Below are 26,259 nucleotides of genomic sequence, written 5' to 3'. Positions count from 1 at the left end.
TCACACACAGCCAGCATCTCAGCCCTGCAGCCCTGCATGCCAGCACCCAGAGCAGAGCAACTGGTGAGCAGCTCACATCTCATTGCACACACTGCCCCAAGCCCTCTGCCCTGCCCTCCCCAGAGATGCCCTGGGTGCCAACTTAACATTGTGTTATTGCCACAGATAGCCTGGCAGGATGGGGGCCATTGCAGGGATAGCTGTGATTTGCCCTCCTGAACTCCACGAGAGGGTTCCAGGCCCTGCACCCTACACAGCCTGTCTGGGTATGTGTGGAGAGAAGAACAGCCCCTTTCCTTCCGTCCACTTTGCCAGATCTATTGCTCCTCTCTTCTGCCTGGATTCCAGAATCTTCTAGAGCACAGGTTGCTCAGCAAGAGCAGTTGCAGTAGCTAACTTGTGTTTGTCCTAACAGTAATCAGAGAATGAAATCCCAACATGCAGAATGACAGTGCTGGGAGCTGGTGATTCCCTCTTTCTCTTCTGGCAGTCCTTCCCACATCCCTTGGAGCGTGTGGCAAAACCTTCCTGCAGGGGTCAGGATGCTGGCACCCGAGTCATAGTCCTGTTTTTAAAAAGGCACAGGGAGCACCTCACCTGTTTTCAAAAACATCTAACAGAAAAAAGCCTGCATTCATTCATTGTAGTGTGGTTCTTACAGGACTGGACTTTGCTGTCCAGGATTCAGATTTGTCATCAGTCTCTGTTTCGTATAGATGCAGACGCTTAGGAGAAAATAAGGTGGAACAAAGCAAGCCTCTCTTTCCCCCAGAAGTACATTGCTGAGAGGAATTTTAAAATAGAAGGAAGCTCACATGGAGAGAATTGTTTCTTTTCCAGGGGCTCTTCTGTTACTCAGTGGTGCAGAGATTCTGGAAGAGGGGACTCCAGTTGTGAGCCCAGGAGAGCAACAGATTGCAGCATCTGGATCTGTGCACAAGCGTTGTTACCCAGTCCAGTGGTTTGAAGACTGGGGAGAACAGGGGGTCTGCTATGGCATTAATTATGTGACTTCCTTCTTTCTTCCGCCTTCCATTTTCAGCCTTGGTTACTGGATTTGTTATTGAATTCACTCAGTAGCTGGAGTGTCTGTCATATGCCCAACTATATTATGTATTGGCTACATACATTGTTTTTATGGAGAAGATGCTTTGTGTTCAGAGACCAGGCAAAAATGTTTTTGGTTTCACATGCTAAGGACCATCCTCTGTCCTGCCTGCCTATTTACAAATAAAAATCATGCAAACTGCACAGACAAAATGCGGATTGATAGAGCTTGTGTGTTTATGGGCATGGCCATCTTGGAGGCTGTGCCCCTCTCTGGTGAATTTGTTCCTTAACTCCGCTTTCCCACGCCATTTGAGTACATGATCCTGGCCACCATCATTGCCAACTGCATCGTCCTGGCCCTGGAGCAGCATCTTCCTGAGGACGACAAGACCCCCATGTCCCGAAGACTGGTATGTGCTTCCCCTCCTTCTCACCTTGCCCCCTTTTGTCTTTCTTGGTTTCTTCTCCTCTGCTTTATCACTCTCCCATTCCCTTCCTGCCTGTGAGTTCTGGGAGGGGTTTGCTCTTTGCTGGGGGACAAGTTAATGACAGACCCCATGGGGATTCACACAGAAAATAAGAGATTACAGACACCGTGTCTGTGCTGCGTGGCAGCCAGGGAAGAAGAAAGGGCAGGCACAGGCCCATTTTCTTCCCTCCTCTTTCCTAAGGGGCTTCTGACATGAGAGGAAGAGGTGGGGAGTAGAGGGGAGACGATGAAGGATGCTCAGTGCTTGTGTGTATTTGTGGTTATGAACTTCCCAATGCTTACGTCCTTATTCTCCTTAAAGAAATGAGTCACACATCTAAAAAGAACAGACAAATTGCCTAAAATCCACGTGTGTACATGAGATGACGACCTTCAAGCTTCTAACTTATGTGAAGAACAGCAAACTCCTTCAGGGCAAAGCCAGGGCCATCAGGGACCTTCCTGGGAAGGAAGTCTATCCCCTAGGTGTGACCCTTACATCGTCCATTTCTACAGCTGGTTCCCCCTTGCCCCGTGCACTCCTGAGTCACAGACAGCCTGCAAGGGTCCCTTAGCACCCTTGCTTCCCACCTACACATGGGCAGACCCAGCACAGACATCCAGGAAGGGCCAGGCTGTGCCTTTACCTGTGTCTCATAAAGCACAGTCCTCTTCTCACTGGTGTTTCTGCTCCTCATCCCCACAGGAAAAGACAGAACCTTATTTCATTGGAATCTTTTGCTTTGAAGCTGGGATCAAAATTGTGGCCCTGGGGTTCATCTTCCATAAGGGTTCATACCTCCGCAATGGCTGGAATGTCATGGACTTCATCGTGGTCCTCAGTGGGTAAGTCCACTTTGTGTGTGTGTGTGTGTGTGTGTGTGTGTGTGTGAAGGGGGTTGGTGTCGTGAAGTGGCTGGGTGCAGGGAACCTGGTGTGGAAAGACAGCAATCTGTAGAGTAGGGGCAGAAGAAAAAGTTCGGGGCTAAGATTCCCCAGGGTGCTGGACCATAGGTCAGCCACCTCAAGAGCAGGATGAGTACTGTGTGGAGATGCTTGTGGTGTTAAGCAGAGGCCGTGGGACTCTCAGCCAGGTCTGAAAGCTGCCACTTCTGGTTTTCCATTCTGTGCTTGGCTCAGTGGCTAAACACCCACTTCTCTGGGGAGGGTGACTTTTCCCAATAAGCCTTTTCACCAAAGCAAGCAGTTTACCCCAGCCTGGGAGGCACCTCCTAGATGGGCCAAAAGATGCAGTCAAATGCAGCTTCTTTGGGGTGCTGGAGAAGACCCCAGCCATATTTTCTGAACTGATGATTGAGACTTGTGTTCTGATAACAGAATTTTTTATGATTTGCAGGTTTATTAATAGTATAAAATCGAATCATATTAAAATGTTGGATAAATCATTTGTGGAAATTAATATGGCCATAGCACATTGGGATTGACCCAGTGTCACTGCAGCATATATGATGGCAGTACATTTAGTTAAATATTTGATAAATCATTCTTTTGGAAATGAATATAGTATGAGGACGTTGGGTTGACCGAGTGCCGTTGGCAGCAAATGTGTTGGCCTTGGGAATGGTGTGATGGGCAGGCCTTCCTGGACTTTTGTGGCTTCCTGTTGGTCTTTGTGTCAGGTGGCTCTCGGTGCCTGCAGGGTTGGGCACTGGGGAGTGGTCCTGTGTAGATGTGGCAGCGAGTGATGTGGTCTGGAAATTCCCTTACCCAACTGCTTGGCAGACAGAGTTCAAACCCATGAAGAAAAGAAGAGAGTGACTTAGAATGACAGGGAAGGGGAAATATTAGCTACTACATGATTGACCAAAAGGAGAGAGGAGAAAAGAGGAATTGTTTTCCAGGGAGGAGTCAGAGGAATGGTGAAGGTAGGTAAAGTCTCTTAGAAGGAAGGGTAAGGGCTTGGGAATGATTGCATCTGTTTTTTGTCTTGTGGAATAGACAAAATATTCTTATTTTTTAACCTTTACACCATTGGGATTACATGAAAGAGAAAACACTGAAGATGTAATGGACTGGAATATGTAAATGGAAGCACGTAAGCATGTAAGCAGCCAGCCCCTCAATATGGGAAATGGATAAATAGACAGGGATGACTATTCATGTTTAAAAATATCTGTTGCCTTACAAAAGAATTTTCTGGAGGTTATTTTTTCTAAAAGAAAATTCTACTACATTTTAAATATGAGTTAGTATATGAAGATATAGTTTCTACATAGTATTACAGAAGTATATTGGGTAATGTTTTAAATGTCCCTAAAATAAATAATATGTGCTGTGTTAGAAGAGGCCTGTATGAGAATCTGAATCATTTAGAAATGTTATGATTCTGTCTAGAAGAAAAGTGTACAAGTCACTACAGAAGAATAAAAAACAAAAAGAAGAAAAGTATTGTAATGTATATATAATAAGTTTATGTAAATTCTTGGTCCTGCTCAGCTCTATATGTGGCAGAATCCATTTGAAATTTCTTGTCTAGTCCATTTATTTTTATTTAAATGATTATATGTTCATTAAAGAAATATGGAAAATACAGAAAAATCAAAAGAAGAAAAAAAATAATTCACTGATTCAGAAAAATTCCGGATTATTTTGGGGTATTTCTTTCCAGGCCTTCAATGCTAAGCAAGCTGTCTTTTAAGGGCTTGTAATTTTGCTGCTTTTTCCTAATATAGTATGAGCACATTACATGTTATTGCATATTTTGGTAAAAATCTATAATGATTGATCAGCAGTTTGTTAAGTAGATGTACACATCTTGCTTCTCATTTTTGCAATTACTTGACACTTGGATTCTGTTTTTTGCTGTGATAAATAATTATTAAAGGTGCTCCAATGTACGTCTTTTGGATGTTGCATTTTACGAGGCATTTTACAAGGTTGAAGAAGTACTTCTGGAGGAGAATACAGCTGTTCTGGTGTGGGGTCTGGGAACTATGATGGCTGAGAGGAGGTGGAGAAACTGGACTGTTTGACTGCATGAGAGGAGACTTACAGTAGATGTTAATCTCTCTGCAAATAACGGTTGCTACATGGTTGTTGAAGCAGCAGATTCATAGGGACCCGTAGGGTTCTTTTGTCAGCACAACCAAGAAGGGCCCCTGGGTCCTTGCATGCATGTCCAGAGGGTGTTCAAGAGTCAGTGCAGGTGCTGAGCTTGGCTGAGTCAGTTGTCCTCTCTGTGCTCTTTTTCCCATCCCTCACATCTTCCCTTCTTAGTGGATCTTCTGGTGTCCCTGTCTTTGTGGATTGCCTTTGCAGGCCCCTGATTTCCACCTGAACTCACAGGACTTTGCTCCTGTTCCTCCTCCAGACCCGCTGCTTAGCCCTCTTCCCAGCAGGGACCATTCCCTTGCTCTCTCCTCAATTCACCGGTGAATGTGCTCCAGGCAAAGAGCTTGGTCCTCTTGAGATCCCCGCTGAGGGGCTGAGGGTTGCGGTTCTATCCCACAGGAATGGATGATCATATTTAGTCTTACAGTCACATGGTGCTCTCATCTACCACACTGTGTGGCTCTAAGATGCACGTTTTTCATGCTGGGACACTGCTGAAATCAGCCTGTGTCTTACAATAATGGCATGATATAGTTTAATTGACAGCATGTTTTCCTTTCTTAGTGCTACATAAAATTATGGGTCATCATACAATTGTTGGGGTTGTAGATTCAATGACATGTGATACCAACCAGGGAGGCAGGCAAGCGGGCTTTAGAGATGAGTCATCTGGTACTCGAAGAGGGTGAGTTATTCGTCTAAGATCTCTCCTGCCTGTTAACGGCAGATGCAGGAGTCAGAATGGTGCCCTTTGATCCGGGGCTGGTGTTTTGACCCCTGCCCTGCGCAGCCTCCTTTCCAGGCCACCCGGTATCCTCGTTTGTCTTCCTGACACCTGCACCCACAGCAGTCCCTGCTGACAGCTCTTCCTTCCCACCTCATCTCCAGGTGTCACCTCCTATTTTCCCCTGTGCACAGGAGGAATGACAGGTGCTGGAGCATGACACAGTGCCTCGGGGCTGAGGCTGCACAACTTCTCAGCTCTCAGTGCTGACAGGAGGGAAGTGGGTGCTGAGGTGTCAGTCAGCTGGCTCAGTGTAAGACCTACTCTTACTGACCTTTGCTAAGAGATGACTAGTTGGGGGGCCTGGGCAACCACATTCTGCCTGTGACCTGTGACCTCCTAAACTTTCATATTCTTTGGCCTATAAGTTGAGGGTGTGCATGGTTCAGAAAGTGCATTTATGTTCATTGCTTCATCTTGTCCTCATAATGCCATAGTAAAGACCTTGTTAGCCTCATTTTACAGATGAAGAAACTGAGAATCAGAGAGGGCACATGAATTGCTAGTAGGCATTAGATTCAGTACTTGAGCCCACATCTCCTGGCTCCAGGTTCCTTCTTTGACTCACTTTTCCCCATTCTGTCAGTTACTTCACAAACCCCAAGGGCCCCATGTTTCTAAGGCTCTGTGGTTGCAGGTTCCTTTAGTCCCTGTGAGACAGTGTGGGATGAGCTCAGAGAGGGGCATAATCAGGCAAATGTTCACTCTCAAAAGTGGGGCTTCACATGTGAGTTGAAGGGGACAGGGGCCCCATGTGTCCATCCTGATACTTCTCTCTGTGGTAAAGAAGGCATGCCACTTTAACTGTCAGCATAGCATGGTTTGATGTGTAGAGAGTGGATCAGAGTTCCAGCTGATTTCTTCATTAATTGGCTTGTTTGTTCACTCATTCACTCACCTATTCATTAATTCAGTGAAACTAGTAGTGGGTTGTTGAAGGCAGAAGGAAATGCTGGGACCGAGAGACATAGACATTATTGTATTTTCCCACCTGCTAAAAGACAGTGGAATTTGCCATTCTTTTAATACATTCTTATCTTACAGAACTTGGGATCTCTCTTGCATTGCGAACAACTCAGGCAATTTCTAAACACTTGTCAGGCCACCTGGAGAATGCCAAATTAGTTGAAGTCACTACTACACATTTGTCTTAAGAGTAAGTTATAAAAATATAGTACCTGGAATAGATGGGCAGATGAGAAGGGAGGATGAGAGTCAAGGGCACTCCTAAACCATGGGTAACAACAGGGAAATGAAGGCGAGGACTGTGCCTTAGATGCCCACTCATCTCCATATGCCCAGTGCCTGGCATATAGTTGGTACTCAGTAAATGCTGATTGAATTGAATTATTGGCCTGTCCCCAGATTCTCTTGTCTATAGGATACAAAAATGAGTGCTGGGGGAAGGCTGGGGCTCGGGTAGAGAGGGGTTGTCTGTTCCCAGCCTTCCCCCTTGGCCTGGCTGAGCCAGGCAGTGTCTATGTCTCTCTCATCTCTATCTACCTCTTCCAGGCTGCTCATATTCTGGTCACTCTATTAGGAAAATGAAAGCTGGGAGCTCAATTTCTAGGCCATTAAGCAATATTGGGATTCCAGTCATTTGTGATTATTTACCAGGTTGTCAGTGTTACCTCCTGAGAATTGCTTCCTGGGTGATGAGGGCAGAGTCAGAGCTGCATATTGAAGACATAACCTCATTGAAGTGGCTGTGGATGGGATGGGGGTTGGAAGGGTGGATAAGGAGAAAGCAGGGGTATCACATCACCTGGCATTTACCATATAATAAAAATGGCCATTTATTGAACCATATGCCAAAGACTAGACACACACACACACACACACACACACACACACACACACGATTTCTAATCCTAAAAATGGTTCCAGGAGATGAGAATCATTAGGCTTGACTATTACCCAGTCCCATTTTACAGATGAAGAAGCCAAGGCACAGACAATTTAAGTAACTTGTCCAAATCCAAATGGTTGGTATAAGGTAAAGTCAGAATTTGAACCTAGACCTGTTTGCCTTTAGCACCTGGGCACCTTCCCTAGGCCAAGTGATGTCACTGTCTTAGGCTCAGCGATGGCACCAGCTGTTCTGTGCTACTGGAACAATTTAGTCTCCTTTCCCTATTTCCTTTGTTCCTCTTAGGGTTCGGGCCAAATAGAGAAAAGCGTGTTATCCCTTTCCATCTAGGAAGTCTTTATTTTCCATTGTATGTTTAAGTATTGGTGACATTACAGAGCTAGTCTTGAGTGTTGGTAATATTGTCTATTTTCGTACAAAACCCCCCAAATCAGCTCAAAATATGCTCTTTCCTGAGTTTTGCCAGCCTTGTGTGGGAGGTGACCTGCGTTGGCTCTTCCCTTTACTGTGGAGGACATGGTGTAGACTCTGGGGAGGGGCAGGTGTGTCTGTGCCTGGCTCTTCCTCCTTCCTCTGCCAAGATCATCACCCCGGGGCCCAGGAGGCCCCTCAAGAGCTATGGCTGAATACTCACCGTGTGCTGGGTACTGTGTTTGGTGTGGGTGGAATGGGGCCTAGTGTCTTCCACGGTGGTGGGGGCTGGGGCCACGCAACATGAGAACCTGAAAGGGTGTCCAGCCTAGCCCTGGGGCACTGGGGAAAGTTTCTTGAAAGAAGTCACATTTAAACAAGTGTAAAGGATGGACATATGGGACTCAGCTGGGCGGGGAAGGAGAAGAGCCTTTCTGGTAGAAAGAATGCTATGCACAAATGCCCTGTGCGGGTGTCGCATGGAGAGAGGCACACAGACAGACCACAGGACACTTCTGGAAGCCTGACGGGTGGCATGGGGAGAGACCTGTAGAGGTCAGCAGGGGCCAGTCTAGGCCATTCTGAGGAGTCTGTACTTTAACCAGAGGGCGGTGGGGAGCCACCGAAGGCTTTGAGCAGGGGGTGCACTGTTTTGCTCTGAGTCTGCTCTGGATGTGGCTCAACTCGTTTTTCTTTGTTACCCTGGAATCAACTCTGAGGAAAGCCATGGAGAAGAGTCTGGAGCCATCTCTACCTCCTTAGCTGCAGTTTGGGAGGATGTGCAGAGCCAAGCAGAACGAGGGGAGGCAGAGGAAAAGGGAGCAGGAGAGAGGAGAGCCAGGGAGTGCCGCAGGAAAGCTGGGAGCTGCCGTCCTCATCCAGCTTCTCACCAGTGGCACATGCAGGATGATTTAGCCTGAAGCCTGTTGGTAGGAAGACGCTATCTCGAGCTAAATATATATTGATAGGTATTTTTAGAGGGTTTTCTGTAAGGAGGCTGCCCTAATACAAGAGTTTCCTGAGCAGCTAAAGATCGAGGAAAGCAGAGTTTTCCTCTGGGAGCACTGTCTCTCTGGGGCTGAGAATGTGGGGGAAGAGTTGTGAAAGCAGTCCTCGGGCCCCCAGCCCAATTTAAATCCCTGTGGTAATAGTATGATATCACTGGGTATTTATATAGCATCGTCAGGCCAGTGAGCCTGCCGGGATCTCACAGACCTGTCTTTTACTTGTCCTTACAGTTCTGGGCAAGTGAAGGAGGCAGATGGGGAGCAAGGGCAGAATGGGTAGAGGGAGGAGACGTGAGAACTTGTTATTTAGGAGATGGGGAAACAGAGGCTGAGTGGAATGAGGCAAGGGACTCAGAGATTCTCAGCTGAGCTGGTAGATGACCAGATATTTACTTAGTGCCTTAATGCTAGGCACTAAAGCTGGCATCAGCATTATTAATGCTGATGTTGGGGAGGTCTGCAAGCCTGGAAGCCTTACCGCTTTTCAGTTCTTCCTCTCAGCATCATTGCTGGCTGCTCCTCTGACAGACCTCCACCTCCTCCTCTGACTTTTTGTGTATTTCTCGTTCCACATTGGGGAGTACAACTGCCACTTGCAGTATCTCCTTTTATCAGAAAATTATTTCTGTTCCAATTGCATTTCCCCCCAGATGGGCGAATGATGGAAAATATAAGGTTGGAGTATAGGATTTTGATTCTGGGGAGAGGTGGGCAAAAGGCAAAATGTGAAGCTCAAAGATCTCTTCTTAGCTCTGTGCTGCTGATAAACCCAGTTCCTTCAGGGAGACTCTGAGTGAGAGTGCCAGTTAGTAGTTGATGGGCAGCTGAGATGGGATTGTGCCTTGGGTGGGAGGGAATTTTTTCTCATGTATGCACTCCCGTCTTTTTTTCTAGATTGAGATACACCATTGGTTCACTCAACAGATACATATTGAATATCCACTGTGTTCCAGATGTAAGACACTGGTGTTGGGATGGTTTCTCTTTCCTGAAAGGCTTCTTCTTGCCACTCTCACCCATTGACAGAAGCTCTGTACGGACAGAACTGAGTGGGGCCTGAATTGGCTTTGATATCACCAAAGAGGAGGAAAAGCCAGAGGGAGTGAAGAAAGCTTCAAAATCCCTGAGTGATTTGGTTTGGGACTTTTTTTGTCTTCTGGATTTGCATTCACTCAGGGTGATACAGGGAAAGAAATGGCAAGGTGCTTTCTAAGTCAGACCACTCTCCTGGACCTGGAGCTCTTATTTGAAGGCAGTTAAACGCGTGCATTCTTGTGCTTTGCGTGAGTGTATGTGAAAGAGGGAGGTGGGGTGAAAATTCCCAGGTATGTCTTCAAAGCAGAGGTGGATATGGCATAAATGGGAATTCCATAGATTTACAAGAATTGAAAATTAAAGGAACTGTTTACATTTCTGTTCTGTGGTTGAAATATGTCTCCTCCTTTGGGTAGAAATTTGTGCACTTGTGTCTGTGTTGTAAATATAGTCCACAGTTAAGTATAACTGTGTTGGTGTGAAATGTGAAAATGCAACAGCACTATTTAATGTATGTGTCATTGAAGTCAGGAAATAGCAGATATAGTGAGTGCAGAGTGGTTACCAAAGGGAAGGGGCAAGGGGGGCAGCGCCAATGTTGAGAGGAAAATGAGGGTGCGCTGGTTTGAAAGAGAAACATATGAAGACAAGGTAAGGCTAAGGTTACTAAAGCTCAATCACTGAATTTTAGATCTAGGAGAATAATAAATTTGCCTAACTTTCCCTTCCTTATTATTTTTTTCACAGAAGAGAAGACTAAGGTGCATGTTGCTGAGTAACTTGTCCAGGGTCTTTTAGATGGTGTGTGGTGAGCTGGGGCTTGGATCCTTTGTAATTCCAAATCTAGCACTCTGTTGCAGCTATGCCTTACTACCCCTGGCGATGAGAATCTGCTGCTTTTTGGTTGTATTTAGGACATGAACCTGGAGGTATTAAAAAATAAGAGTTTCTATTATTTGGCTGGAATATATATGTGCAACTCACATGGAAACAGAGTTTAATCTCATGGACCGAATGACTTGGGGGCTCTGGCTTCTGGTCCTGATCCTGACGTACATTCTTTCTGTCATACTGGTGATAATGTAACCCATCTCAGCTTGGCTTTCCTTTATGAAACTTCGTTTATGAAGTGAAGGTAAAACCTGCTGGGGCTACCTCCACCAGGTTTCATGACAAGCAAATAGGATAGTGATGATGTTGGTAATGACAGCTCCCATTTAACCAGAAGCTCATGTCTTATTTTAAATGCAGAAGGCTTTGTATACTATATTGGCACTTGGACATATTATTTTAAATATAGAGACATAAGGCAATACTGGTATTATCTCCATTTTACAGATGAGGAAACCAAAACTCAAAGAGGCGAAGTCACTTGCCCAAGGTCAAACAGTTACTAAGGGGAGAGATTGGCACTTTAATTCTATTATCAACAATTCTAAAGCCCTTGCTATATCTAGTGTACAGCACAGCCTCCACCGCCAAAGTGTTTTGCAAAACAATAAAGCAAAATACCAAATCAGTGAACAATAATACCTTCCCTCCAGGACAGTGATATTATAAAGATAAATGTTAAAATACATATAAAGCACCCTGAATGCCTTGAAAAAAACCAGCATATAAAAATTGAAAGTACTCAAAATACTGTGGTTCTGTAGACCTCATTAAGAATGGTCATTTATCTCTATAAAACTTGCAACCACAGAAACAAATTTCACTGAAACCTATTGCAAATTTTAAAACTATGGCAAATTTAAAATTTTCCATTAGTTATAATTTTGCCTCAGGAGAGAAGTTTACTACATATTGCACATAGGATATATCTTATTTCCTTTCAGCAGTATATCTAATTTTATCAAAATTAGTCAAATCCTGCTACAGTCATTACCCATAAGAACAACAAAGAAGTTCCAAGAGAAAAAGTTGAAACAAAGGCATTTATTTTAAACTTTACTAACAAGGAAAATGTTACGTTTTCTAGAATTCCATTTTTTTGGTCTTCTCTTTCTTTGTCTTCTATCCTCTCCACTTCTCACAACACATACACAGGCCAGAAGGGTCAGCCCCTGTCCGCCCACATCTGGATGTGACCCAGGAAGGCTGACAATGCCCTCTCTCCTCCAGGAGGAATGTCTAGGCAGAGCCCTTGCATAGAGGAGGGGCTGAAAAGAAGCCTGAGGTCTGACTTCTTCCCTCTTGTCTTTCATTTCCTTCCTTCTTGGCTGCCACTCTTCTGTCAGTTGCCTGGGCCTTGGTGACAGAACATTTAGGAAGAGGGCTCAGGGCCATGGTTTTTCTCCCTGGCCTCCAACACCGGGACAGTAACTAGGAGGCAGAGTGATAAGTGTGGCTGCTTCACATGTCAGATGCATCAGAACCAATTTATATCACTGTAAATCGTTTACAATGTACAATTTACAGATGGGGGTCCCTGCATCTCACCACCTCCCCACCAGCCCTCTGGGGCCCAGCTGGCCTTGGAGAGTCCTTACATAGTCCAGGTCGGCATGACTAGCCATGGAGAGTTCAATCTGAAATAGAACTGAAACTGACCTGGTTTGGGTTATCTTTGCTGTTGAATCTTAGTCAAAACTCTGGGTGAGGGAGAGACAACCAGAAAGAAGCCCACTCAGGGCTAAGCATCCCTAATACCCATATATGAAGCTCTGAACTATGGTGTGGGGGAAAATGGACAGAGTCAGGAGAAGACAGGAGGGAAGGAAGTATAGAGGCAGCCAGTATTAGTTGAGCACATCCTGTGTTCAAACATTGTGCTGACTGCTAGGGACGCTGCACTGGATGGAGATACAGCCTTTACTCACAGCTTGCTGTCCAGCAGAGAAGACAGATATTTACTTTAATTTAATAGTGTATAATGTGCTGCATAGAAGAAGAGTTAGGGTGCTAGGAGAACTTTTCACTGGGACCCTAACCTAATTTGAGACCTGAAGGCTGAGTCGCACTTAGCTAAGATGAGATGAGAAGAGGAAAGGGGACAGGAGGAGGAGGGTTCCAGGCAGAGGGTAGGGCAGCTATGCAGGGCTAGAGATGGGGGAGGCCATTGCAGGTCTGAGAAACAAAAAAGTAGGCTGGAGGGGCCCACAGTGATTGTAATCTAAGAGGGGTTGGAAAGCAGGCAGGGACCACATCTTTCAGGGCCTCATTGGCATGTCCAGGCATGTTCAGTGGGAGGCCATTGAATGGTTTGAAACAGGAAAGTGAACAGATTTGTAGCAGAGGCATGATGTTTGCAGAGAAAAAGATAGAACAAGTTGCCCAAATGACTTCATGTCTCCTCAGAATTAGGGACATAGGATTAAAGTCCTCAGAGTCCCTTTCTTCCCTCTTGCCTCCTCCTTCCAACATCAGCCCTCAACTATAATTTTGTTTAACCTATTGGAGCTGTACCAAAACCCAGTCTACAGACCTTACAATCTAGCCTAGCACATGTTAAAGATTTGTTAACCTGCCCAGAGTAGAGACATAGTCCCTGGCCCTCTGAGATTATACTCTGAGCATCTCCTACTGATTCAAATAATGGGTAAGAATTGATGAGTGTGTGGGCTTTTATTTTTTATATTCAGCAGAGAAATTATTTTAAAAATGCTTTGCTGAGAACATTGCTGTATGATTATTATGATTTTAATTTTTCTGATAGAACAATAGTCAAAAGGATCAAGCCAACCCACATGCTTGTTTATGGGATGTTTCTCTTTTCCCTGTTCCCAAAGCCCATGACACATCATGATGCTGAATCTGGATCCTAACTGAACTCTGGTTAATAACCACTGTAAATATAACATTTTGTGATTTAGAGGCCCTTACATTCTTCCAGTGGGGAGCTCAAAGTGTTCTGTGAGTTACGTTCTACCCACTCATTTGGAAAAGGGAAATAGAGAATCCCAGTTCTCTTTCCAAGTAAGTGTTGTATTCTCTGTTCTGGAGACAGGTCACCGAGATGGATTCTTCACATATGGACTCTGGTGATAGAGATGGGAAGGGAGTAAATGCTTACCCTGGTCTTTTCCCCTGCCCGCTTCCATCCCACATCCCTTCTTCAGATGAGTGCAGCCAGCTCTTTAACGTTGTAGCTTCTTCCTCCCGGCTCTTCTGTTACCCTTTTCTTAGTCTCCCTAATCCTTCCCTGTTTTCGTTTTACATTCTGTCCTGAAATACAAGACTTGGGGAGTTTGGGGTAGATGCCACAGAGGGTGGTAGGTCCGTGGTGTTGTGGTTGTGGTGTTGTGAGAGACTCATTCTGACCAAGACCTTGTTAGAACTTTGTCTATTAGACTCTGACCTCCAGTCCTTCTTCTCCAATAAACAAATTCAAGTTTAGGGTGGGATCTCCCTACTGGGAATCTGATCAGGTCAAAGTTTGCTCGTACTGCAAATAAAGGAGGAGGAACTTCCAATGATTTCCACTCCCCCCAGCTGTGACTGGTCTGAACTCTAAGCAACAAGAAATCACCTACAAGCACTGGCTGCTTCCTGAATAAAGTTTCCCACAAATATGTAATATAGTATATTTTGTAGTGTGTGGATGCTGTTGTGATTTATAAAATACAAATACATCTAAAAGTATTGTTGAATAAATAGTATTGTTTTCTTTTTAAATTTATGAAATATAGCATAGTGGTTAACAATTTGGGCTTCATAGACAAGCAAACCTGAATTCATATCTTTGCTCTGCTGTTTACTAGTTCTGTAGCTGTAGGCAAGTGACCCAGGTTCTGTTAAGTCTCAATGTCTCCATCTACATAGAGAAAGGAATGACTCTGGGTAATAACAATTATTTAACCATGTTGTTAAGGGCCTATAGTAATTGAAATAACTCCTCCAAGGGATGGGGTTGGTCTTGAATTTTTGACATTAAAAAGAGAGCCTCACACTTGAAAGAATGAGAATTGCTAGTTCAGTGTAACTAACCCATTGATATGAAAAAAGGAGATGAGGCTCAGAACTGCAATGTATGCCCCATACTCTTGTCTCTAGTTGGAACGTGGAATCAGGGTTTTGGCTGTTGCTAACGCCTGATTTTAGTCAAGCTGGTCTTCAGTTTTGTGTAGAGGTGACGGGGAAAGGAGAAGTAGAAGTTAGATACAATGCTTCGCTTGTGAACAGAACAGTCTAATTGGAGCTCATGAGATATGTGGCCCATATTTGATTTTTGGTATTTGGTAGTGGAGGTTGGGGAGTTGGGAGCAAGCAGCTGTCATCCTTTTGGGAAGCCATGCTGTCCCCAGTAGGTGACACCCTAAGTCTCTTTGCCATTGAGGCCCCACCACCCCGCACTGGTATGAGTTAGGCTGCTCATGCAGAGCTGTTTCTCAGGCATTATTCCTAACTATTTTCCTTTTCATAAAGTGAGAGAGCTTATGCTTCTCCCTCAACCAGGCTATGAAAGAAGACACTTGCGTTCCCAAGTGGTGGTTTTATTTTTTTATATTTTATGTTTGTGTGGGAAATTGTGGATAAAGTGAAATAATTGTAAATAAATGGTATCTTTCCTTTTTTAAAAAAGTGCAATCTAATTGGAGTAGAATGTATGTGTATGTGTGGTCCTAAGGCAGCTGGGAACAATATGACCAGTATAGACCTTGTTCCGGGTTGGCTGGTCCAGGCTCTAGGAGTCTCATTTTTAAAATCTAAAATATCTCTCTTGCAAGATGTATGTATTAGATTGAGCAGGGCTGGATGCTCTAATAAATAACCCCCCACATTTCAATGGGTTAACATAGTAGGTTTCTCTCTTGCTCCTTGAACAGGCTGTTCTGAACAGTGCTCCTGGCTTCCCTCCACTTGGTGATGTAGAGACCCAGGCTCCTTCTATCTGGTAGCTCTGCTGTCCTCTATGATCTCATGGTTTATGACCCTTCAAGAGAAGTAGAAAGAGAGAGTAAGAATAAGGCATACTCCTTAAATGTATTGGTATAGAACTGATACACATTATGTCTAGTCACATCCCATTGACAAGGAGCTGCCATGTGGCTCAGCCTAGTTGCAGGTGAGACTGGGAGACCTAATCCCTAATTGGGCAGCTGCCTTCTAGCAACAGCCTTACTCTGTGGAAAGGACAGCATCAATTTTGGAGGACAGTAATTATCTCTTAATTGTCTATGTGAATATAAATTGTCAGATGCATAGGAGATATATAATAAATGTTTTCTTGTAATTATTATTAACATCCACTGAGTCAAGAAATATTTGCTATGTGTATACAAAACATTTTGCTAAGTATTGAGGCTATGAAGATAAATAATAAGATACCTGGCCCCAAGGAACTTTAAGTCTGATGTGTAGATAGTATATATGGGTAGATGATTTTCATTTGAGCTTGACATCATTTGATCAGAAGAAAAAACTGGAAATAAATGTGCTCTACTCTGTACAATCAGCTTTCTATCTGTCCATCTATCCTCCTTTCATTGAATGGTTCCCATGTATAAGGCCTAGCGGTGAGCAGTAGGAGGGACAGCAGTAGAGAATAGGGAAGAGATGGAAGATCAATGGGAATGTGGTTTCACTTTGCCCTAATGCAGCAGCTGTTGACACACTAGATGCTGGTGTAAGTAGCCATTGAACTGATTTTGCCACCTCTCTTGATCAAGCTTTGAAGATAAGAATGAGAAACAATTAGTGTATTTCTTTTTTTTTTTTTGTGATGCTTATTTTTGTCCTCTTCAAGATAGCAAAACCTAGAGGTAGTCAGCCAGCTGAGGCTATTTATAAAATGTCCGTGTTGACCTGGATATCACTACTGGTTAACATTTGTCAAATTCTAAACTCTATAGTCTAGTAAAACAGAGGATCAGGAGCCAGTTTCAGAGGGAAAACCAGCCTTTCATTTACTAATTTCTTTTCTATCTTCAGCCTGCACAAAGAAGGTTGAGAAGTCAGAAGTTTAGTTATGAACTGGGTACTGCTACAACAAATAGAGTCAGTAGTAAATAAATGGTTGTCATGAGTCTTTGGAGAAGGATTTATTATTGTGGCCATAGATTGGAGTGGTCCTTGAGGATGCTAATTATGTTGCTCCTTGTTGCAGTTTATGACATGCCTTCTATGTGGCATGATTGGATCTAGGGGAGCTATCCTTTTCCATGGAAAAAGGCCAGTTTGGTCTTAGGTTCATAGCCCTAAGGAAAGGAGTTTCAGAAAGCAGTTGTCCAAATTTTTCAGCCTCCTTGATATTTCCAATGTACAATTCTGGAAAAGGGCTCCTTAATTCAGAAATTGACCTTTGTTGCAGGGATGCTAGGTCAGGAGGCAGGGAGGGTAAGAATGGAAAAAAGAGCTGAGATTACCTAGTTATTCAGGACTGTGGACCTAATTAATAGCTGGTGTTCAGTGCTAATCACTGCATTAAACATTTCAAAGCATTTTAAAAAATTCTTGGCAACATCCGTGTGAGGTGGGCACTATTATAATCACTGCTAGATGAGGAAACCAGGGCTTCGGTGGTTCAGTAATTTCCCCATATCATGCTGCTAATAGTTGGTGGGGTCAGGATTCCAGTGAGGAAGCTGTGTCCAGAGCTTAGGTTTCTGACCATGATGCTACACTGCCTTCCTAATTTGAGTATCTAGTGGCTGCATGGTCTGAATTTTTTGTTTTTTACCCCCGATGCATCTTAATTAACAAAAGTGAAAGGATGTATCTGCTGGTCTGGATGTCAAAATCCATCCAGGGGAATATAAAATTTACTACTTGGTTTTAGTTACTGGAAAAATGGCTTCTATTGAAGGGGATTAAGAGAACAATAGATATTGGTTTTTCTATATCATTCTGATCTTGAAATCATTTTAGAAATATTGTCCATTTAGCCTATTAACAATAGGCTAGAGTTACAACACAGGACAGCCTGGCAAGATGCAAGGAACAAAGACTCTGGCATGACATAGTTCTGTATTTGAAGTCTGCTTCTGGCTTTGTGACACTGAGCAAGTTATTTAACCTCTCAGCCTCAATTTCCTTATTGGAAAATGAAGGATTCAGGTTATTTCTGAGTATTTTATGAGGCTAAACTGGGGGGTATGATATATGTTGAGCATTTGAAACAGTGCTCTGTACATAGTAGATTTTCAACAGTGGTATCTGTTACTATTTTCTAGTTTATTGATGAGGAAGGGGAAGCATATAATGAACAAATACATTCTCTGGGTTACTCTATCTCCCACAAAAAACTTACTCTAGCTGGGATGAAGTTGTTGTCCTTTTATTTTCAATCTGTTGCTACTTGTACTGGATTGTGCTAGCTTCTAGAACATACTAAATCTTGAGTTAATTTCTCAGTCCATTTGGGCAGCTGTATCAAAAGTATCATAGACCAGGTGGCTTATAAACAACAGACATTTATTTCTCAACAGTCTGGAGACTGGGAAGTCTATGATCAAAGCAGATTCAGTGCCTGGCAGAGGCCCCTTTCCTGGCTCCTGAACAGCTGTCTGTGTTCGCACATGGTCGAAGGGGTGAGGGAGCTCTCTGGTGTCTCTTTTACAAGGACACTAATCCCATACAAGAGCAGAGTCCTCATGACCTAATACCTTCTAAAGGCGGAATCTCCAAATATCACATATGGGATTAGGTTTCAACATATGGATTTTGGGGATATACAAACATTCAGTCTATTACAGTGAGCTTTAGAGTCCTGGAATCACTTCATCTTTGATCTGTATTTATAGCTTAATTTATCTTGATAACAGGTTTTAAAGTATAATTGAATAGCTACACTCACTTGATAATATTAAAGTAGGGCTATATCTTTAAGGCACAGTATCAACTGGCTGTGAACAAAATGCTTGGCTGATATATATGGTCTTCTTTTTCTCTCTCTATTCTTTTTTGAATTCTCATTCCAGTTCTGGTTCTAAATGTGGCTTCAGTAAATAGATCCACTTTATTTCCTTTCTAGTTCCTTACTTCCTTCCCATGCCTTGCTACTTATATAATCAAAATCTCATGATAGTTCTATGTTGTTTGTGTTGCTTTCCAATTACTTATCTGAGTCTTCCTCTTTTGAGAGAATATAACACATTAATACTTGTTGTAATAAATGGTTTGTTTTTGTTTTTATTCCATTCTTTTATTTGCTATTTATTAGACTTTATTACTGTTTCTTCATTTTTCTTCTGTATTTCTTTCTGTATTGATCAGTATATCTTATAAATCAGTTTTTTAATAATTATCTACTGGATTATCAAACTCTTGTGGTGGAGACTATTTTTTATCTGTTTCATTTTACTCCCCATCTTTCCACTTCTGATATGGTTTGGTTGTGTTCCTACCCAAATCTCACCTTGAATTTTATCTCCCACAATTCCCACGTGTTGTGGGAGGGACCCGGGGGAGGTAATTGAATCATGGGGGCTGGTCTTTCTCATGCTGTTCTCGTGATAGTGAATAAGTCTTATGAGATCTGATGGGTTTATCAGGGGCTTCCACTTTTGCTTCTTCCTCATTTTTCTCTTCCTGCTGCCATGTAAGAAGTGACTTTTGCCTCCTGCCATGATTCTGAGGCCTCCCTAGCCAAGTGGAATTGTAAGTCTAATTAAACCTCTTGTTGTTTCCAGTTTCAGGTATGTTTTTATCAGCAGCATGAAAACGAACTAATGCAGTAAATTGGTACCAGGAAAGGGGTGTTGCTGAAAAGATACCTGAAAATGTGGAAGTGACTTTGGAATTGGATAACAGGCAGAGGTTGGAACAGTTTGGAGGGCTCAGAAGAAGACAGAAAAATGTGAGAAAGTTTGGAATCTCCTAGAGACTTGTTGAATGGCTTTGACAAAAATGCTGAGAGTGATATGGACAATAAGGTCCAGGATGAGGTGGTCTCAGGTGGAGATGAGGAACTTGTTGGGAACTGGAGCAAGGTGGCTCTTGTTATGTTTTCGCAAACAGACTGGTGGCATATTGCCCCTGCCCTAGAGATTTGTGGAACTTTGAACTTGAGAGAGAAGATTTAGGGTATCTGGTGGAAGAAATTTCTTAGCAGCAAAGCATTCAAAAGGTGACTTTGGTGCTGTTAAAAGCATTCTATTTTAAAAGGTAAACAAAGCATAAAAGTTCAGAAAATTTGCAGCCTGACAATGCAGTAGAAAAGAAAAACCCATTTTTGAGGAGAAATTCATGCTGGCTGCAGAAATTTGCATAAGTAGCAAGGAGCCTAATGTTAATGCCCAAGACCATGGGGAAAATGTCTCCAGGCCATGTCAGAGACCTTCAGGGCAGCCCCTCCCATCACAGGCCCGGAGGCCCAGGAGGAAAAAGTGGTGTTGTGGGCTGGGCCTAGGGTCCCTGTGCTGTGTGCAGTCTAGGGACTTGATGCCCTGTGTCCCAGCTGCTCCAGCCATGGCTGAAAGGGGCCAATATACAGCTTAGGCTGTGTCTTCAGAGGGTGGAAGCCCCAAGCCTTGGCAGCTTCCACATGGTATTGAGTCTGAGGGTACACAGAAGTCAAGAACTGAGGTTTGGGAACCTCCACCTAGATTTCAGAAGATGTATAGAAATGCCTGGATGCCCAGGCAGAAGTTTGCTGCAGGGGCAGGGCCCTCATGGAGAACCTCTGCTAGGGCAGTGTGGAAGGGAAATGTGGGGTTGGAGTGCTCACATGGAGTTCCTACTGGGGCACTGCCTAGTGGAACTGTGAGAAGAGGGCCACCATCCTCCAGACCCCAGAATGGTAGATCCACTGGCAGCTTGCACTGTGCACCTGGAAAAGCCACAGACACTCAATGCCAGCGTATGAAAGCAGCCAGGAGGGAGACTGTTCCTCACAAAGCCACATGGGTGGAGCTGCCCAAGACCATGGGAACCTACCTTTTGCATTGGTGTGACCTGGATGTGAGACCCGGAGTCAAAGGAGATCATTTGGAGCTTTAAAATTTGACTGCCCCACTGGATATCGAATTTGCATGGGCCCTGCAACCCTTTTGTTTTGGCCAATTTTTCCCATGTGAAATGGCTGTATTCCCCCAATACCCTGTACCTCCATTGTATCTGGGAAGTAACTAGCTTGCTTTTGATTTTACAGGCTCATAGGTGGAAGGGACTTGCCTTGCCTCAGATAAGACTTTGGACTGTGGACTTTTGGGTTAATGCTGAAATGAACTAGACTTTGAGGGACTGTTGGGAAGGCATCGTTAGTTTTGAAATGTGAGGATATGAGATTTGGAGGGAGCAGGGTGGAATGATATGGTTTGGCTGTGTCCCCACCCAAATCTCAGCTTGAATTGTATCTCCCACAATTCCCACATGTTGTGGGATGGACCCAGGGGGAGGTAATTGAATCATGAGGGCTAGGCTTTGCTGTGCTATTCTCGTTATAGTGAATACATCTCACAAGATCTGATGGGTTTTTCAGGGGTTTCCACTTTTGCTTCTTCCTCATTTTTCTCTTGCTGCCGCCATGTAAGAAGTGCCTTTCACCTCCCGTCATGATTCTGAGGCCTCCCCAGCCATGTGGAACTATAAGTCTAATTAAACCTCTTTTTGTTCCCAGTTTCAGGTATGTCTTTATCAGCAGTGTGAAAATGAACTAACATAACTTTTTTGCAGGCTTGTAAACATCCATATACATACAGCACTAAATTTGATGCTGAGTATATAGTAGATTTTTAATACTTATGTGTAGCTGATAGTTTGACTGTGAAACTCAGTTGATTCCAGTGAAAAATGGTGTGTTGTGGTGGAAAGCCCACCTAGACCCAAATTGGTCGAATCCTGGTAGTGGTCCTTATTGGTGGTGTGACTGCAGCACTAGTTGTTTAATATTCTTGAGTCTTAATTTAAAATTAGATAGCAATACTAGCTTACAGAACCATTGAAGAGACTAAATGGAATGGCACATGTGAAAATGTCTGGTAACTTTATTGTAGCTGGTACCTTTACCTGTCTACCTTCCTCCCATCCCTTCTGCTGGCCAGTGGCAGGAGTCATGAGGGGCACCATATGCAGTTGTCTATATTCAGGCTGTGGGTGCTGCAGAGAAGAGAGCCCATTAAAATTTGATGGTGTTTCCAGGAGCTGCTGGGCTGGAGAGGTAAAATGGAAGAGAAGAGAAAGAATAAGAAATAAGAATAATCAGAAATTTTGCAGCTTTTGAAGAAGGAAGGCACTGGCTTATGGTTTATGATCTGTTTGTATGCGTGCCTGCGTATGTGTTGTATTTATTCCTGCCTGAAGTTACATCAAAGTACATCCGCATCTATATTTCATACTCATTCTCCATACCATATATTCTCCTAAGGAGAACTCTTGAATGTGAACTGTGTGGCAATGGTGTTTCCTTTGCAGCATGCTTGCTTTATCAATGATTTTGCTGAAAGAATTTAAAAGACTTTTCCTTCCTTTGGAGAAACCATAACTTATTTGGATAAACTGCTCCAGAATGGGATTTCCCTGTCTTTTCCGTTCGTATCCTTTCTGCCTTTTACCAATCCATGCCATGATGTTCTGTTGTGTGGGAACCAGTCTAAGACTTGGCTTCCTAGGGTGCTAGCTCCCTTCATCTGTACCCACTTAGCACTTATCTGCATTTTCCCTCTATCAGCAGGCATTTGTGTCCCCTCTGTGTTATTCTTGTGGCCCTCTTGTTTCTTCACTGAGATTGAGGGCAGGGGTCGTGTTCTCCTTTCCCTGTTCTCTAGGGTGACTTGTGTATATATTCTTAGACCCATAATAGATGCCCAGCAAATGCGAGATGAGTGAGAGGTGAAAAGCAGGGTTCTATGCAAATCTGTCCATGGAGCTGGGCAGGGCGGGAGGTATGGGAACCATGAGCCCAGTTCACGCCTTATCCTGCATGTTCACTTATACTCTGCCCAGGGTGTGTTTACTGCTCCTGAGCCCAGGTGGCAGGCATAAGAATCTAGGTTATAACCAAACCTTAGGCCCAGGAGCAGTGAGAGTATGGGTTCTAAGCTCTTAGTCCAGCTGTGGGACTGAGGCTGAAGGTAGAAAAATAGCAGGGCATGGTGGCTCATGCCTGTAATCCCAGCACTTTGGGAGGCCAAGGCGGGTCCATCACCTGAGGTCAGGAGTTTGAGACCAGCCTGGCCAACACGGTGAAACCCCATCTCTACTAAAAATACAAAAAATTACCCTGGCGTGATGGCGCGTACCTGTGATCCCAGCTACTCAGGAGGCTGAGGCAGTAGAATCACTTGAACCTGTGAGGCAGAGGTTACAGTGAGCCGACATTGCTCCATTGCACTCCAGCCTGGGCAACAGAGCAGAACTTCATCTCAAAACAAAACAAAACAAAAATCAAAAAAAAAAAAAAAAAAAAAAAGAAAACTGGATGACATGGAGTGGGGTCCTTTGATCAGGACTCTGAGGAGGCTGGTGTGTTTCTCCCTTCCTGTTGCAGAGGTAGCCCACATCACTTAGCCAGTTAACTTAGAGGAGTCTATTTTCTGTTTGCATGTTTGTTGTTTTTTTGTTTAAAATAGATGATGTGTTAATATGGCCAATTGTTTGCATGACACAGATTTCTTTTTCTTTTCAATCAGTCTCTTTTCCCCTCTCCCCCCTCTTCCTGGACAATTAGCAAAGTGTTTGGTCTTTGGTTTGGATGAATAATTGATTCAGAAGCTTTGTGAATGATTCATGGCCCATATGCTGGGGCAGCAGGATGTGGTGTATGGGTGTGTGGCAGCAGCACCTCATTACAAAGGTCAAGCTTCTCCCTAGCTTGGAGCAGGGGCTGTGCAGGCCACCTCCAGGGGCAGAGCAGGTTGCACGTGGTCTTCCTCTCAGATTCTCTCTAAGGGAGAGTGTTGGAGCTTCTTCCAGAAAAGCAAGGTTCTCTATGAGTGTATACCTTCCAGACCAGTGATTCTGGTTTGGGTCAGATTTGTCAAACTGGAGTTTTCTCCTTTAAGCCAACACTTCACTCTCCCCAAGCTGAATAGCTGATTTGATTTTCAAAGCATTTGAGAAAAGAAGATACCTTGCCTGCCTTCCCTGCTACTGCACTCATTTTATTTCTTTGTGTATCTCCTTCACTGGAGATAGAGAACACCTGGTTACCTTTCGCTTTATAGGTCTCCCTTGGCTTTGAAGGCTATTATTACGTACTTGCTTGGTTGAGGCCATGGGACTGTTGCCTGGCCTGTGGAAGAGTGGCATTCCATATCCAAAAAACCTCTCAGTATTTGAGACTTCTGAATGTGTCCTGGTCTTTAGAAGCTGGCTTAGGAAAAATAAGTTAGTTACATTAAGTCCTGAACTAAGTTTTTTGTCTGTTAGGCAGTCAGATTCCACATTTTATTATAGGGAATCGAGACAGAGACAGGGTATGAATAAAATCCAAGACTCTGGTAAAGATGTGGCAGTTTGGTGATTGATCATTTGGGTTTTTTTTAAGTAAGATCATAAAAATAGTACATAAAAATGTATTTTCTAGCATAAGTTACGATTATCGTATTTAGGTCCTTAATCCATACGGGGTTTCTTTGCATGTACTGTGTGAGATATGACTATACCTATATGTTTTTCCGTCACTTCCCAACTTCATTGAGTGAATACGAATAGTATAACTTTGCCCGCTGATTTATAATGTCACTTCTGTTTGTATACCAAATTCCCATATATATGTGGTCTGTTTTTAGGCTGTCTTTTCTATCCCATTGGCAATCATTAATGACTATATTTTTATAAAGCTTTTTGATAACTGGTAGTGCCAATCTTCCCCTCCCCTATTTGTCTTTAAAACTGGCTAATCTTAGGCATTATAGTTTCATATGAATTAGAACTAACTTGTCAAAATCTTCAGGTTTTTTTTTTTTGGAAATGCAGTGGATTTATTGACTAATTTGGGGAAAATTAACATTTTCACAATGTTGAATCTTACCAATATTTCTCCATTTATTTGGAATATATTCTAGACCCTATTATAGTTTTGTAGATTTTTTTCCACTTATGACTTGCACATCTTTGTTATGGTTTTTCTTCTGTGTCTTGTAATTTTATTACTCTTGTGAATGATTTAATTTTTTTCATTTCTAATAGAATGTTGCTAATGTATAGGGATGTTAGTTTTTATTTGTTGATGTTATATCTAGCAATCATGTAAAAGTTTATTAGTTAAAATCATGTTCGTATATATTTTTTAGATTATATAGGTAGAAAATTATGTTAACTACAAACAAGTGTTATTGTATTTGTTTCTTTCTAATTCACCTACTGTATGCTTCTTTTTCTTATTGCCCTAAACAGAACTTCTAGGAAAATATTGTGTAATGGCAGTAATAGAAGGCTGTCTTATTTTGTTTCTTATTTAAAGTTTAGCAATGAAGACAGATGTTTCTTATAGTGTTATGGTGAATACTCTTTATAAAGGAAGTAAAGAATAATTGTTAAACTAATGTCAACAATAGCGCAATATTTTCATCTAATTCATAAACTTAAAGGTTTTGGAAGTTCATTCTGTAGAAGATTAAACATTGACATTATTGTGGGTGCTATTGAAAATTGAGCTAAAAAGTTTAGTATTAACAATAAGCTTATTTATTTTTGGAGTGATAATATACATACAATTTTGATGAGACATGATGTATTGTAAAGTTTTTACTAAATTAAGAAACCTGTGGAACAGAAACATATAAGATGAATTGTATGGACAAAGAATTCATTATCATAGCCACACCAAGTATGGTATTCCGCAGGTTGAAATAAAGACTATATATCGGGTACTGTATACCCTGCTTGGGTGACAGGTGCACTAAAATCTCAAAAATCACCACTAAAGAACTTATCCATGTAACCAAAACTACCTGTACCCCCAAAACTATTGAAATAAAAATAAAAAATAAGAAGTTGTAGGCAAATAGAACCAGTAAAAAAAGAAAGTAACAAGAAAATTTAACAAGTTCATCAAAAAGTAAGAAAAGAGACAAAGGAAGCAGTTATAAAGTGAGGCAAGCAGAACGTATGAAAGTGGAAATAAGTCCTGACTTAATAGCAATTGAAACGAATGTAACAGATTAAACTTATTTTTTAAAAGCCAGAGGCCCTGTGACTTTATTTAATTTTTTGATCTTATGTTTAAATGACTAAGCTAAATAAAATGACACTAGAAAACTGAAAATAGAGGAGGTGGCAAAAGGTATTCTAGACAAATGCCAACCAAAAGAAAGTGACTATAACATTAAAAAAATTCAAGGTGAAAATATTGAAAGAGACAATAATGACTATTTCATTGTGATAGAAAGAAAATAATTGAAGGACATTTAAAAGTTATGCACCATCAGAATAAATGTCTGTTAAAAATATAAAGGTAACTATTAGGTAAGGAGATTTCCAACTGTTTTTGAACAAAATGCAACAAAAATTTAGGCATCTTTATGAAAAAGTTCAATATCATTTTGGGCACTTAGGTTGATTTACAAAGCAGGTCCTCAGAGGCTTAAACATTTATAAAATGTTTCCCCTCCCCCATTTGTCTTTACATGTCTTTAAAATTGGCTAATCTTAGGCATTAGAGGTCCTAAACTAAGTTTTGAACTATAACGGGCAGTAAAGAGAAAAAACGTATATTGCAATTCTAATTTTTTAAAAATTC

The 26,259-nt window shown here is 42.6% G+C and overlaps 1 protein-coding gene across 4 annotated transcripts in view; it reads left to right on the top strand.

Annotated features, from left to right (window-relative positions):
* The window catches only part of CACNA1E (calcium voltage-gated channel subunit alpha1 E), a 332,987-nt gene that overhangs the window by 26,923 nt on the left and 279,805 nt on the right, over nt 1-26,259 (top strand). For all 4 annotated transcript variants that reach the window (XM_050766055.1, XM_050766034.1, XM_050766044.1 and 1 more), the window contains exons 2-3: nt 1,355-1,460; nt 2,226-2,365. In XM_050766055.1, the coding sequence (XP_050622012.1) occupies nt 1,355-1,460; nt 2,226-2,365 (246 nt within the window). The remainder of the gene's footprint in view (nt 1-1,354; nt 1,461-2,225; nt 2,366-26,259) is intronic.

Source organism: Macaca thibetana, chromosome 1 (assembly GCF_024542745.1).
Source record: "Macaca thibetana thibetana isolate TM-01 chromosome 1, ASM2454274v1, whole genome shotgun sequence".
Classification (NCBI taxonomy): domain Eukaryota; kingdom Metazoa; phylum Chordata; class Mammalia; order Primates; family Cercopithecidae; genus Macaca; species Macaca thibetana.
Note: the sequence above shows the minus strand (reverse complement) of the source record. Positions and strands in the feature narration are given on the sequence as shown.